This window comes from Phalaenopsis equestris, unplaced genomic scaffold (assembly GCF_001263595.1).
Source record: "Phalaenopsis equestris unplaced genomic scaffold, ASM126359v1 Scaffold000002, whole genome shotgun sequence".
NCBI classification, from domain to species: Eukaryota; Viridiplantae; Streptophyta; class Magnoliopsida; order Asparagales; family Orchidaceae; genus Phalaenopsis; species Phalaenopsis equestris.
Window position 1 is genome coordinate 41,616,518 of NW_018164444.1, and position 14,238 is coordinate 41,630,755.

The following is a 14,238-nucleotide window of genomic DNA, read 5'->3' on the forward strand; positions in this document are numbered from 1 at the left end:
GATCCTCCTCTTCCTCGGTACCCTCACCGTGATCGTAAGTCAACTAAATTGCCAGATTTTGTTTACTCTACTTATTCTAATTCTTTTGCTTCCTTTTAAACCTCCATTCGCAATTTGTCTGAGCCTTCCTCCTATCAAGAGGCTGTTCTTGATCCTCTTTGGCAGCAAGCTATGGCAGAAGAACTCTATGCTTTGCAAAAGACAGATACGTGGGACATTACCTCTCTTCCTCCAGGAAAACGTGCAATTGGTTCTCGTTGGGTGTATAAAATCAAAACGAAGTCTGGGGTCTGTTGAGCGATATAAAGCTCGTTTGGTTGCTAAGGGACTTTCTCAACAATATGGTCTAGATTATGAAGAAACATTTGCTCCTGTTGCCAAAATGACTACCATTCGTTCTCTTATTGCAGTTGCTTCTATTCATCGATGGCATATTTCTCAAATGGATGTTAAAAATGCATTCTTAAATGGTGATCTTCAAGAGGAAGTTTACATGGTGCCTCCACCAGGTGTCTCTCATAATCATGGTGAAGTTTGTAAATTAAAGAAAGCCCTCTACGGACTTAAACAAGCTCCTAGAGCTTGGTTTGAAAAGTTCTCCATTGTGATTACATCACTTGGCTTTCATTCTAGCTCACATGATACTGCTTTGTTTCTCAAAACCACCTCACATGGTCGTATCATTCTCTCCCTATATGTTGATGATATGATCATCACTGGCGATGATGATAATGGGATTGCAGAATTGAAATTACAATTAGCTCAACAGTTTGAGATGAAAGATTTGGGTACTCTTCGATATTTTTTGGGGATTGAAGTGGCTCATTCCCCTAGAGGTTATCTTCTTTCCCAATCTAAGTATACTGGCACCATCCTTGAACAAGCTCGTCTATCTGATACTCGGACAACTGCTACTCCCCTTGAGCTTAATGCTCATTATAACTCTTCTGATGGCGTTCCTTTGTCCGATCCCACTTTGTATCGTACACTTGTTGGCAGCTTGGTATATCTTACCATCACTAGACCTGATATTTCTTATGTTGTGCATGTTGTCAGTCAGTTTGTTGCTTCTCCTACTACAATTCATTGGGCAGCAGTTCTTCGCATTCTTCGATATCTTCGGGGTACTCAATTTCAGAGCCTTCTCTTTCCTACATCTTCCTCATTGGAATTACGTGCATACTCTGATGCTGATTGGGGTGGTGATTCCACCAATCGTAAGTCTACCACAGGATTTTGTATTTTTCTAGGAGATTCTCTCATTTCTTGGAAGAGTAAGAAGCAAGAAGTTGTCTCTCGCTCTTCTACCGAAGCTGAGTATCGTGCCATGGCATCCACCACTGCAGAAATTGTTTGGTTGCGTTGGTTACTTTCTGATATGGGTGTCTCTTTCTCTAGCCCAACTCCTATGTACTGTGATAAAAAAAATGCTACACAAATTGCCCACAACTCAGTGTTTCATGAGCGCACCAAACATATTGAGATTAATTGTCATTTCACTCGTCATCATTTTCAGCATGGCACCATCACCTTACCCTATATTTCTTCCTCCATGCAACTTGCTGATGTGTTTACGAAATCGCATTCTACTCAACGTTTTTGTTTTTTGATTAGCAAACTCTCGATGATTCTCCTCGATGCATCGTGAGTTTGAGGGGGGATGTTAGATATAGTTTTGTATTTCTATTACTTTACCAATTAAGGGTAGTTTAGTCTTTTCCAGATTGTACCTATATATACTCTTGTAATGAGATTTTGAGTATGATTTTAAAACCCTAGCCACTTTTTGTCTCTCTTGTTTTCTATCATATAAATATATATATATAGATTGTGTGTGTGTTGTAATGTTGAAATTTGATTTTATTGTGTTATCATACTCACAGTCAATGACATGGAGACTCGAAAGGTATATTTTGGAGCGATAGCAGAGAAATTTTTATAATTATCCACTTGAGAAAGCACGAGTACTCGTTTCTGAGAAAATTAAGTACTGTTAGGGGAAAAATACTGACTCAATTCGGAAAATCTTTTTAAAAAATGGGAATTTTAAAACACCTACTCATGGGAAAGTGAGTACTCGTTCATGGGGATTTGAGTACCGTTCGAGGAGAAAAAAAATATCACTTAAATGCTAATTTAAGAGCTAATCCTTTTGTGTAAGTACATTGAAATCCCGCTGTCTTTTAAGATCATGGGTTAAGTTCGCACTTTTATTCCCCAACTACAGTGTCTCACAACACTGACTGACTCATCTTTTAAGATAGTTGGGAAAGTTGGCATACTCTGCTACCCCCAAACGGAAGTCGATGTAAAGAGGCTGCCGAAATTTTCAGTGAATTTGGACAAAAACGTTTGATATTTTGAACTTTCAAAATAAAATAAAACACCACTCAAATTTTATAATTACTTATAAACTTGAATTTTTCAATTTTTTTTGCTCTTAGGGTTTAAAATATCAGGGGATTAAGGCTTTAAATATTTAGACTCTTTAGGTAATTACTTTAAAATTTGGGTTTTTAAATTTAAGCTCTTAGGTTTTAAATGTTAAAGTTCTAGATCTTTTAAAAAATATTTTTAAAACTTACAATGTTAAGATTTTGATTTTTAAATTATAAACTAATAAGACTTAAAAAATAGTTTGAAATCAAGCTTTTCGGACTTACGCTCCTGAAGTTTGAAAATCGAGTTAAAGTTAAATTTTTCGAACTTAGGCTCCTAGAGGCCAAGTATAATTCACATTGAGTTTTCTTAAAACTTGAAATTTAGCGCCACCAGAATCGCAACTTGTCTGCCAACAAAAAAAAAAGCTAGTAAAATGCTTAAAATGAAAGCTTATGTGCAAGCTATTTAATTTAATTCGTGTTTTTAAATCATATAAATTGCCTTAAAGACACTAAATGCTCCAGCTGAAAAAGCTCAAACATATGAATATGTTAAATGCCCACATGTGCTCCATCCAATATCTTGAATGCTCAAATACCAGGTTCGAGAATGTTGCGCGGAATAATTGGTTCGTTTTGTCTATAGGATAAGGTTGTAAGTCATACCCCACTAGTACAATCCTCCTCGCAAGGATTGAAGTTGACAAGTCTAATGAACCCTAATAAATGTCTAAATCATAATATAAGAAATTACAAGTTCAAATCACCCCATTAATCTGATCCACCTCCTCGTAAGGACTAGAGTTGACGAGTCTAGTAAACTCTAATAAATATTCAAATCCTGAAATAAAAATTTACAATTATAAATCACCAAGATAGTTTAATTCTCCTCATAAAAAAATAGAAGTTGGCTGGACTTATATCTTAAAAGTCTAAACTGACAAAATTTAATGCCCCTTTTAAATAAAAAATGGTCAATGCCCGATGATGGTTGTGTTTATTGAAGATTTCAATCAGATGAGTCAATCTTTTAGATTAAGATTTTTTAAAATAACCAACCAAGTATTCAAGCAAAAATCAATCAATAAAAACTTAAAGTAAAACCTCATCCACCCTCCGCAACGGTTTGTCGAAGGTGACAAATTTCTAACTGACTTCAGCTCACAAAAAGCTAATATCATATTAAATGTATCCTTATATTTACAATCAACGTAATTGTATGTCAGTAAGGACGTGTGTTAAGTTCTTTTGTATGTGTGGTTTGGTCTTCAAATGACACCACAAAATAACGGTTACAATCAGAGCCCTCTGACCAAGCAGTTGCCGCCAAATGACGTCATTATATTACAGTCACGACCGCAGCCCGTATGTTCCCCAACGGATTTCTACTCTTTGAGTTTTGAATCATTAGAGTACAATTTATTAGCATAAATCATTTTGTTAGCTAAGGTCGACTTAACTTTGTGCCCTTAGACAAACATCTTCCCCATATATACAAGAATATATTGGACAACATAACTCATGGCTTTTGACAAGAATCCTTCTGTCAGATTAGGGCGACTACCTCCTCTAACTTAGTAGATCAAAGACCACGACGGCCTGAGATGACGAAACCATGGAATCTCGATCGGGTTTCGTCTTCATTCCCCCACCAGCTTCAAGTGGTGAATTTTACAATTTAAAGACCTAGGTTTGCTGCTATTATATATTGAATACTTCATTATTAATGACTAGCCTTAATCAAAAGTGCTCACCCGTTATCGGGAGGGGTAAGGTAATTAACCATATGGAAAACCTCCAACCCCAGATCAAAAAAACCCTCGCTAAACGAGGGCGTAATCTCTGGGTAGTGTCATATATACAATACAATCTGCTTTGAAAATTCAACCCTACAAAGCTCTCTCAAAACAAAAAATATAAAAGTAAATGCAGATAATTGTTCTGGGGAGCGGTCGTTGAATTTTCGGGACCCACAATCAATAGCTTCAAAATCCATGTCTAAGCAGATATAAACTTGAACGCCACATGCTTTAACATAATGGTTTAGGAATTTATTTAATTCATACTAAACTGGTTGCTTTATCCAAAATTAACAGCTAATTAACTTCAATGCTTCCTTGCCTAATCTAAAAGATTAAAAAAATAAATGGCAGAAATTATATTATAGAACACAATGACCAGATTGTACTATGGAATCTTCTGCAATATAAAGTGCAAGAGGTAACACATTAAAAGACATTACAGATTAGAAGCCAACCATTGTTTAGCTCACCTTCACTAAGAAAATGATTGTTATTGTTCCCATGGTGCATCAAAAAAGGATATCCAACATTGCGGCCAAACGGAAGTATATTCACCTTCGTGAAAGAATCCCCCATCTTTTCCTGATGAAGCATCCATAACCAAACAAAGCAAGGTGATAATCAAAGAGAGATTTATAATCTAAGGTCTCTCAATCTATGAGTAATCTTAAAGCAGAAATTTATTTTAGGAAAACTGTAACTTCCAATTTCATTTCATCATATGAACTGGAACAAACAAGTAAGCATGAAACACCATTGTAATATAGCAAGTCATTAAAAAGCAAATATTACTTATTAATAGGGATAAATGCTTCAATAACTTATGGTATGATAAAATTACCTTCCTATCTTTACATTTCCTTCCTGTAGAATAATCTTCATATCTACGGCGTTTCACGTTTTCTTTCCTCTGTATATAAGAAAAAAAGTGTCTGGTTAGATAATCACAGATTCTAATTCAAATAAGCACATCTTTACTCAATTCAGCATAAAGCCACAGTTACACAGCGCAGTAAAAGATAACTTCATTTTTAATTATTTATTTGGAGAAGACGAGTGCTGATTGCAAATTAGGTTAGTAGATGAGTGCTGATTGCAAACCCTAACTGTTTGATCGTGTTTGGCTCAGTGATAGCTACCTCATATTGAGCTTAATTGTGATTAGAATTTTTTTTTTATTATTATTTTAAAAGATCCTTTGAGGTGCAGTTGAATGGCTTCGAATCGGTTGCGCTCTTGCACTGCAGGTTTCGTGTGGATTCTTTTTGAGTTGGTATTGAGCTGTTGCCAAATCAAACAAAGTTAGACAAACGTTTGCTTGAGAATTTGAGGACTTATCAGTTGAAAATCGTTATTTTTCTAACTCCTCAGCTGGATATGTTGTGCCGATGTTGGTTTTATGAATTCTTTTTTCTGTTTCAAATTTAAATATGTTGTGTCGATGAATGGAAGGTTTATTAAAAACTGCCACGTGTGGAGCAACTTGGACGGCCTCAGAACTTTGTTCTCGGCAACCGTCGCTTCCATAATTTGGTAGTTTAAGAAGTGCTGGCAGGAAGGATAGCAGAATTCTGTTCTTACTTTGTTTGTTGTATTTCTGAATAATTTGATATCCTTTTGTTGTTCTTAGGAATGCAGTTTCTGTGGAATTCCATATTAATTGGACTGCCTTGTTTTTGCTTTTTGCCAAGCAAGCCAAACAAAGTTGATAATAGAAGCATTATAAACTTATTTCTGTAGCCAGCTGAGGAGTTAGAAAAATCTTCATTATGCACAGTAGTTTGAAGGGATTCCAACTATGGTGATGGACAGTAGTTTGAAAAATCTTCATTATGCCATCTTCCCTTCTGAAAATGGTGATGGACAGTAGTTTGAAGGGATTCCAACTATTTCCGTAGCCTATTATGCACTTCATCCCTTCAAGTAAGCACGAGTCAGAATGTGTTATGGAAGAAGATCAAAATAGTTGCAGTCCTCGTGAAAGATTTTCGCCGAGTCAGAATTTTTTGTGCTTGCTTCTTTTCAAGAATGTTGCCTGCCTGTAGCGACCTTCGTATTTTGCACTCCTGCTTGATTTTAGATCACATTTCAGAAAACTGTAGCTGCCAATATTGATTGATTCTTTGCTCTTGGTATATTGGAATGGAGTCGGCTTGTTATGCATCTGACAGAATGACATTATATGGATTATTGGGTTTTCTTAAAATCCATCTCCACCCTCATCTACTAGTCTTGTATAAGAATACATACAAATTTAAATGTTGTACATAGCTACAAATTTGGTTGTTGTAGGAAACATTTTTGTAACTTTAAAAACATTATGGATGGTTATACGAAGTTTAGGGAAGGAAGGGGCATTCCTAGCCACCCTGCAGTTTACTGTCTCATGTGTGTGTGCATATGGGAAAGAGGTTCTTAAATTCGGGATGGAAGATTGCATACATATTACTCAATTCTTATGAATTTATATATCTAACAGCTAATCTTAAATTTTTACATACATGATGGACATTAGTTTTTCTAATAGATCTACTAATAGATCTAGTTGGAACTAGATCTAGTTGGAACTGTCTTTGGAAAAGAAACAGAAAAATTTTTGTTTTATACATGCATTTCTTTTATTTTTTACATCTTCCCTTCTAAAGGCAATTTTTGTTATGAAAATAGTTTGTTTAAAATCTTTGTTAACTATTGCAGGTAGGCTTCCATCCCACCATTCCATTTTACTGAAAATGTAAGGTGGAGAATATTTGGGGTTTCTCTATTTTAAGGGCAGCTTGGATGGTCCATGTCTTCATGGGCAACCGTTGCTATAAAGAGCCACATGTTATAAAATAGTTGGACATGCTACATAGTGATGTGTAGTTGGGAAACCGCTCTATTTTTTTACTGATATATTATCTTTTTTAATAATTGCAGGACGATGAGCTCAAGATATTCCGGAAAAGTTCGGACAAATGATGTGTCGTTGCAGAATGTTGTCCTTGCTACTAACGTCACGCCGGCAACATAGCTACGGGCGGCCGTTCTATATGTGCCTGATGTGGAAATACGAATCGGGCGACTGCGGCTTCTTCAGACAGACAGACAACCTTTCAAATTCAACGTTATCCCAATCGGGCAATGTTGCAAGGGGTTTCACGGTGTCACAGTCAGAGACAATCACTTGTGGTTCAAGTGTTTCCCAACCTCAAAATGTTGTTCGGGGTTCGGTCGTGCACCAACCGAGCAACGATTCTCAGGAGATATTACTTTTGCATTTTAAATTGAATGTTATATTCTTATTACTAATTATAGTTTCAATATGTATTTTGATTTTAATTTGGTAACTTGAACTCTATTTTAGATGAAGTCATAATAACAAATATGTACTGTTGTGAAATTACAAATTTGTCATGCAACAAATTTATATATATATGTGTTTATATTTTGTGCTAATTGTCTAATAAAGTAAGGGTTATAAGAAGTTCTTCACTTCAGTTTCTTCAGCTCCTGCATATTTTCTTCTGTTTGAGTTTATTTTTTTCTTAAATTTCATTCAATTTATTTTAAAATTACTGTAAAATGTAAATTACTTTTTTACAATTTATGTTGCCCATAATTTAAAAATAATTTTTTCAAAAATAAATTTTATAATGTGTAAACGGTCTTTTATTAACCAAAAATCTGTAACTAAGTTGTTTTTTAAACGCACAATCTAAACAGGTAGCAGCTTATCCAGAACAGGGGCGAAATAGTCATTTATCCAGAATCAGTTGTTTTCGAAACGCACAAACCAAACAGATAGCCAGCTATCGACAGATTATCAGTTTATCTGAATAAGTTGGATAAGTTGCAGCTGCCCCAAACAGACCATTAATCTTGAAATTTAAAATTACAACTATGCTTGCAAACTTGAGCCCGTTAAAATATTTTCATTCTCTCGTGAGGATGAAGAAAAGAAAATTGTTGATGTTTAATACCAGAAATGGGCACACTAAGACCTTAATGACATGTTTATACATTCATAGGTCCATAAGTTCTAGAACCTCAACACTCTTCTGCTTATGCAAATTAAATCCTTAAATGGGTGTGAAGCTTGATGAGGGCAGCTAGAATTGAGGCTCTCCACAATTTTTAGTTTCCCTTTATCCATATTCTGAATCGATCCTCTTTGATTTTCATCTTTGGAATGTTCTCAATTTTTGTAGAGTAATTAAAGCAAAGAAAATGCAAGAATCGACATAAATCAAGAAAAACACAGAGATTTAATGAGGTTCAGCAATGTGCCTACTTCCTCGAGAGCAGAACGACGGTTTCTATTCCAGAAGTAAAAGTCTGGTTCCCATATTATATATAAATACAACCCTTAATGAAACACTCGCTCGCTCCGTTCTGCTCTAACATCTGTCCCTTATCCAGAATCAGTTGTTTTCGAAACGCACAAACCAAACAGATAGCCAGCTATCGACAGATTATCAGTTTATCTGAATAAGTTGGATAAGTTGCAGCTGCCCCAAACAGACCATTAATCTTGAAATTTAAAATTACAACTATGCTTGCAAACTTGAGCCCGTTAAAATATTTTCATTCTCTCGTGAGGATGAAGAAAAGAAAATTGTTGATGTTTAATACCAGAAATGGGCACACTAAGACCTTAATGACATGTTTATACATTCATAGGTCCATAAGTTCTAGAACCTCAACACTCTTCTGCTTATGCAAATTAAATCCTTAAATGGGTGTGAAGCTTGATGAGGGCAGCTAGAATTGAGGCTCTCCACAATTTTTAGTTTCCCTTTATCCATATTCTGAATCGATCCTCTTTGATTTTCATCTTTGGAATGTTCTCAATTTTTGTAGAGTAATTAAAGCAAAGAAAATGCAAGAATCGACATAAATCAAGAAAAACACAGAGATTTAATGAGGTTCAGCAATGTGCCTACTTCCTCGAGAGCAGAACGACGGTTTCTATTCCAGAAGTAAAAGTCTGGTTCCCATATTATATATAAATACAACCCTTAATGAAACACTCGCTCGCTCCGTTCTGCTCTAACATCTGTCCCTTATCTGGTATATGAGTCATATCTAACAATTTTGATGTGCAATTAGTGATAATTAATGCAATCAAAATAAAAGATCTGGATCAAGTATTGGTTCAAGGATATGTGACAAATAAACATCCATCAACAGAACCAAGATTTTTCATCTTAAGAGGCGAGAGCGATAGAATAGTGTCTCTCCATTTTTTAGGAGGGGCAAACTCATAAAACTTTACCATTTTTATTACATCATATTAGCTCAAATAAGGCAATATAAAAATATCGGAAAATCATTGGAGAGGAGAATCCCCCAAATTTACCTCTTTGGATGACCTTAACTCATTTGTTTTCTTATATTTATGTGGTAAGGTTACAAATTATTTATATATTTTCATTGTTTTTTCATGCCCCTGAAGTCTTAGGATTTGGAATGAATTCACGAAAAATCCTGCATTAACATATAACATAACTATAGACTAAAAATATAAACCATAAAAATTGGTAAGAAACAAAAAGGAAAAATAACTATTTATTCTTATAAAATATTGACAAGAAAAACTTACACTCATCCAACTACTCCTCAATGCAACGTCCCTTACAGATTTATCTGGCAAAAGGGCAGCAATCTTGATATATTTCATTATGGTAGGTTGATCGGAATACCTGAGATTCTCACAGGGAAGGCATTGTCACTTTTAGTATAAATTAAATTAGGAAAATATAAATGGTTAGAAAAACAAGTTGACAGTTAGACTAGTCAGAATAGACAAAAGATGAAATTATTGATATCTAATTTAAAATCTTAATAGTTCCGTATCACATTAGGACAGTGCGTCAAGCCGCCACCATGAAAAAAGTTAATAACTTTAACCCATCTGCCATTTTCTATGAGTTAAGCAGAACGACTAGAGGCATTGCTAAGCTATGTTGCTGATTAGGAAGCTATAAGTTTAGGCGCTGAAAATTTTTCATAACTGAAAAAATCATAAAGAAACAAATATCACAAATAATTTGTTTAGCATTTTATTAGAATGCAGTGTAGTTTATGGTAATAGGCTCTTAAAACAATGCCGCAAATAATTGCTACCAAATTTTTCTAGAAAAGTTTTTGTTAGGGAAGCAGTCAAGAAACATTTGACTACATAAGAATTATTTTTTGCCAAAAATACATGGAAGATATCACACTGAATCTACAGCTTTCCACAACAAATATGATTAAATAAAAACTAGTCTTTTCGCTAGCAATATTTTATTTACAGTAGATCCTTGTAAATAATCAACTTATCATTAGCAAGAGCATTCTCCAAGTAATCCATAGGACACTTTTGTAATTTTTCCTGTCCCAAATCGAGTCCTCTCATTTTCATTTTTCGTTGCCCATCTCTACTCTCAAATAGAATGTTAGGCACGTCTCTCTTTGACACCACCTCAATCTCTGGTCTTGCTCCTTTTTTCGGTGAATCCATTACTTCCTATTCTTCTTCTCTAACACAAAGGCCCAATCATGTCCCGTGCCTTTTGTTGACCCTCCTCACCCCACTTGAGTTTGTGGCTCATCTTTCTTCAATCTCGTTGATTCTCATCTACAAGCAAAGTCATCAATGTCTTGAACTATAAGTTTATAACTCCATCCAAGGAAATGTAAGTAATTATGTTTAGAGAATGTTAATTAGGCATGTAATTTTGTTGGTTTTATCTTTGGATGATAGTTTGCGAATTAAAGTTTATTTGAATTGTCTCGAGATATTGAATTAGATAAGCACTTGTTCATTCTCATAATTATGATGAAGCTCATTTCACTTAAGGTAAGTTTAGGAGGTTTTTTTATTTTTAAAACCAGTATTCAAGATTTAAATAATTTAACGACATATCAAATTACACATTAAGTATATAAAAAATTCATAGATGCATAATAGACTTGATTTTGGGTGAAAAGAACTAAAAATTAAATTTCTTATATTGTTCTTATTCATATGGGCCGCATGGCATGTCAACATCATTGATTCATTAACAAAGAAAAACCTAGGTGTCCATATTCTAAGCACAGGAACCAAGATTTTTTATTCAGAAATGATGTCACCTAAAATAATATTGAAGGATATTTGAAACAAAATACCAATGTTGGCTATCACATAGGGAGCATGAACTAAAACAAACTAACGACAATTATGCCGCTTCCACTTGTCACCATGAAGTAGATGATGAGCAAACCCATGCATATCAAAAAATGGCTTTCGATTTTTGGACCCCATATTAGTATAAATTTGGTAGATCAATTATGAACAGCCTTGTGATACAGAGGCATATATTGTCATTGAAATGCTGAGTAAGATGAAGTTGAAGATGAGTTGTTTCATCAAATTATAGCTCATATCAAAACATGGTTTCAACAAATTATTGTTGGCCCCCATATTAGTAAAAACATGGAAGAAGATAAAGTTGAGAATGAGGTAGAGGATGATGAGATTGAGAGCAAAGGCCATGTCGAGGGAAGTAATTGAGATGAGACATGAGTCTCTATTTGTAATAAATAGCATGTACAATTTTATAATAACTGCATTTATGTTCTAAATAAACTTCATGTGAAATTATATTATTCTTAACTGCTTGCACATTATTTTATTTTTTAGTGAGAATATCAAAAATTAATTATTTTATATCACTTTACTCAAATTGATTGATAAATGTGCATTTTCTAAATGTGTAAAAATGATAGATGCTTGAATCCAAGGAAGCCTTTTTCTTTTTAAACCATCAGGGTTCAACAAATTTTTGCCAGTAATACAATCAATTCATAGATTTTGACAAATGAAATATCTGTCAATAATAGCCAAAAGAATATCCACCAATATTTTCTAATGATAATTCAGCCTGAATGTTTGGCTTCATAACAACCAGCATAATTCAACCATAAAACTCCATTCTGAAAGTTTTCTAAATGTTGGAAGACATTTTTAGTATGGTGAACAGATCTCCACAGAAAATCAAATAAAAATGCTATTTTTTAGAAATTGATCTAGTTCCAGCAGATTTGTCTCCCAAAAAAAAATGTTATTTTCGTGTAATTAATTTGGATGATTGATTGGAGCCAAGTATACAAGCTGTCAAAGCCATCCCAACCCCATACCTTGAAACTTCTATTAGTAAACCAATAATATATTATTATCTAAGGTGGAGTTTTATCAACGCACAAAGAAGCTCAAGAATTTCCACCAGCAACACAAAACCGACCAAAAATTCCAAAGGTGATCATGCAGTCCAACACCACAAAACCACCTTGATAGATCAAACGAAGCATATCCCACTTGATAAGTGTTCTCTAAGAAACTAAAATTTCTCACACAAAACCACAAGAGTTGAAAGAATCAATTCAACAATCGGATGAAAACAAGCAAAATGTAGTGTTGAAATGCTACTTACTGGATGAGCCCGTGACTCAATAGTGCCTGTTCTTTGTAGGACCAATCAGCTGTTAGACCTGTATCATGCTTGAGACCAGCTAGGAGATCAAGATGGTAATTTCCGTTAGAACTTCCTTCCAGCAACATCGAAGATCCACTGTTCAAAGTACCAGAGTTTCCAGCCAGCATCATGCCTGCAGCGCTATTAATCTCTCCTTGTACCAAACCAGCTGTGCTGCTTATTGCCCCAGTTTGAAAAGAACCAACATGCTGAGTGCAGAAGGAAGAAGGGAGCACCCCATGTTGAAAGTTCATATTCGAATCTGCTGCCGCATACATCATGAAAAGATCTCAGAAACACAAATTCATTCCACACAACAAAAACTTTACAAACTCTTATGTTGGAAACCAATCAGGTGCTCGCTTCCCTAAAAAACGCCAATGTTTGCGCAATTTCTGATTCGTAACGATCCTAAAACTTTTTAATCTTATAGAAGTTGAACGAGTCAAAAACAGAGGTAAGAGCTGTCGGGGTATGGCTGCCCAGTCTCGTGAGCTATAACAACCTCCGTCGAACCTGAAGTACCAAAAGCAGGAAACCAGACAAAATCAAGTCAGTATTTATTACAGATTCTACACTAAGTCCACTCCTACAAGTCGCAAACAAAGACAAAATCTGTATTCGATGACGATTGGTCTTGTCTTCTCTTATCCAAAAGAAATTCAAAATAAATTAAAAAAAAAAACAATCCTCCAGTTGTAGTTGGCAGAAGCAAAATCACAAACCCTATCCATAAACTTTTCTAATCCAATCCCCCAAAAACCATCAAGAAGAAGTCTCTCTTCACCCACTTTCATCCCCCTAGATAAATACCAACAAAAAAAGTAAGAAATCCCGTCCGCCTCCGCAACACAACAAGTCCGAACCCTAATAACCATCTCACCTCTCATCGGCCCAGCTTTTCCCTGCTTCCTCTCTGCTTCCTCGCCCCTCTCCAACGGAATTGCAGACGAAGAAAGGTAACTCCCCTTTTGGCCTAAATAGCGCCGGTGAAAAGCAGCAGATCTCTCGAAATCTGACTCAGTGGGATTCCCGATTCCAGCATTCGATGCCAATTATTGTGGACACTTCTCTCCACCACCCCCAATCTCTCTCACACAGAGACGCTCACTCTCTCTCTCTCCTCTCAGCCCCCCTCACCTCTATTTATGTCCTTCGCTTTCTCTCTCTACCAATTGTCTTACTATTCAAACGTCTGGTTTTTCTTTCTTCTGGTTCTCTGCAACCCGGTGAGCGCTCAAGGTCCCGCCGCTTTCTTTAGGAATTGTAGGTAAAAGACCCGTTCTTAAATAGATTTACAAGAATGCCACTCTTTGTTGGAAGTTGGCCCAAAAAAAATTGTTCTCAAACAGCTAATTGTCAGCTTAGTTAAACAGCCCAAATATGAACAACTCTTCGACTCATTTTAGCTTAAAATAAAATAAATCATATAGTTATGTATATAATAATATATTAGATATATTTATATATACGTTTAAATCATAACATCAAGTGTGCTAATATGTTTATGTGTCCTCTTTTGCATAGATTTGGGATCCGTTTGGGGCAGTTTATTTAGTGCGATGGCGTTTT

The 14,238-nt window shown here is 35.2% G+C and overlaps 1 protein-coding gene across 1 annotated transcript in view; it reads right to left on the minus strand.

Annotated features, from left to right (window-relative positions):
* LOC110017968 overlaps nt 1–13,910 on the minus strand; it is a gene marked incomplete at its 3' end in the record, with an annotated part of 29,134 nt that extends 15,224 nt beyond the window's left edge. Inside the window, 5 exon segments of the mRNA XM_020715157.1 lie at nt 4,654–4,765; nt 5,025–5,093; nt 9,768–9,867; nt 12,625–13,182; nt 13,550–13,910. Coding sequence (XP_020570816.1) covers nt 4,654–4,765; nt 5,025–5,093; nt 9,768–9,867; nt 12,625–12,947 — 604 coding nt within the window.
* Between the last annotated feature and the right edge of the window lie 328 nt (nt 13,911–14,238).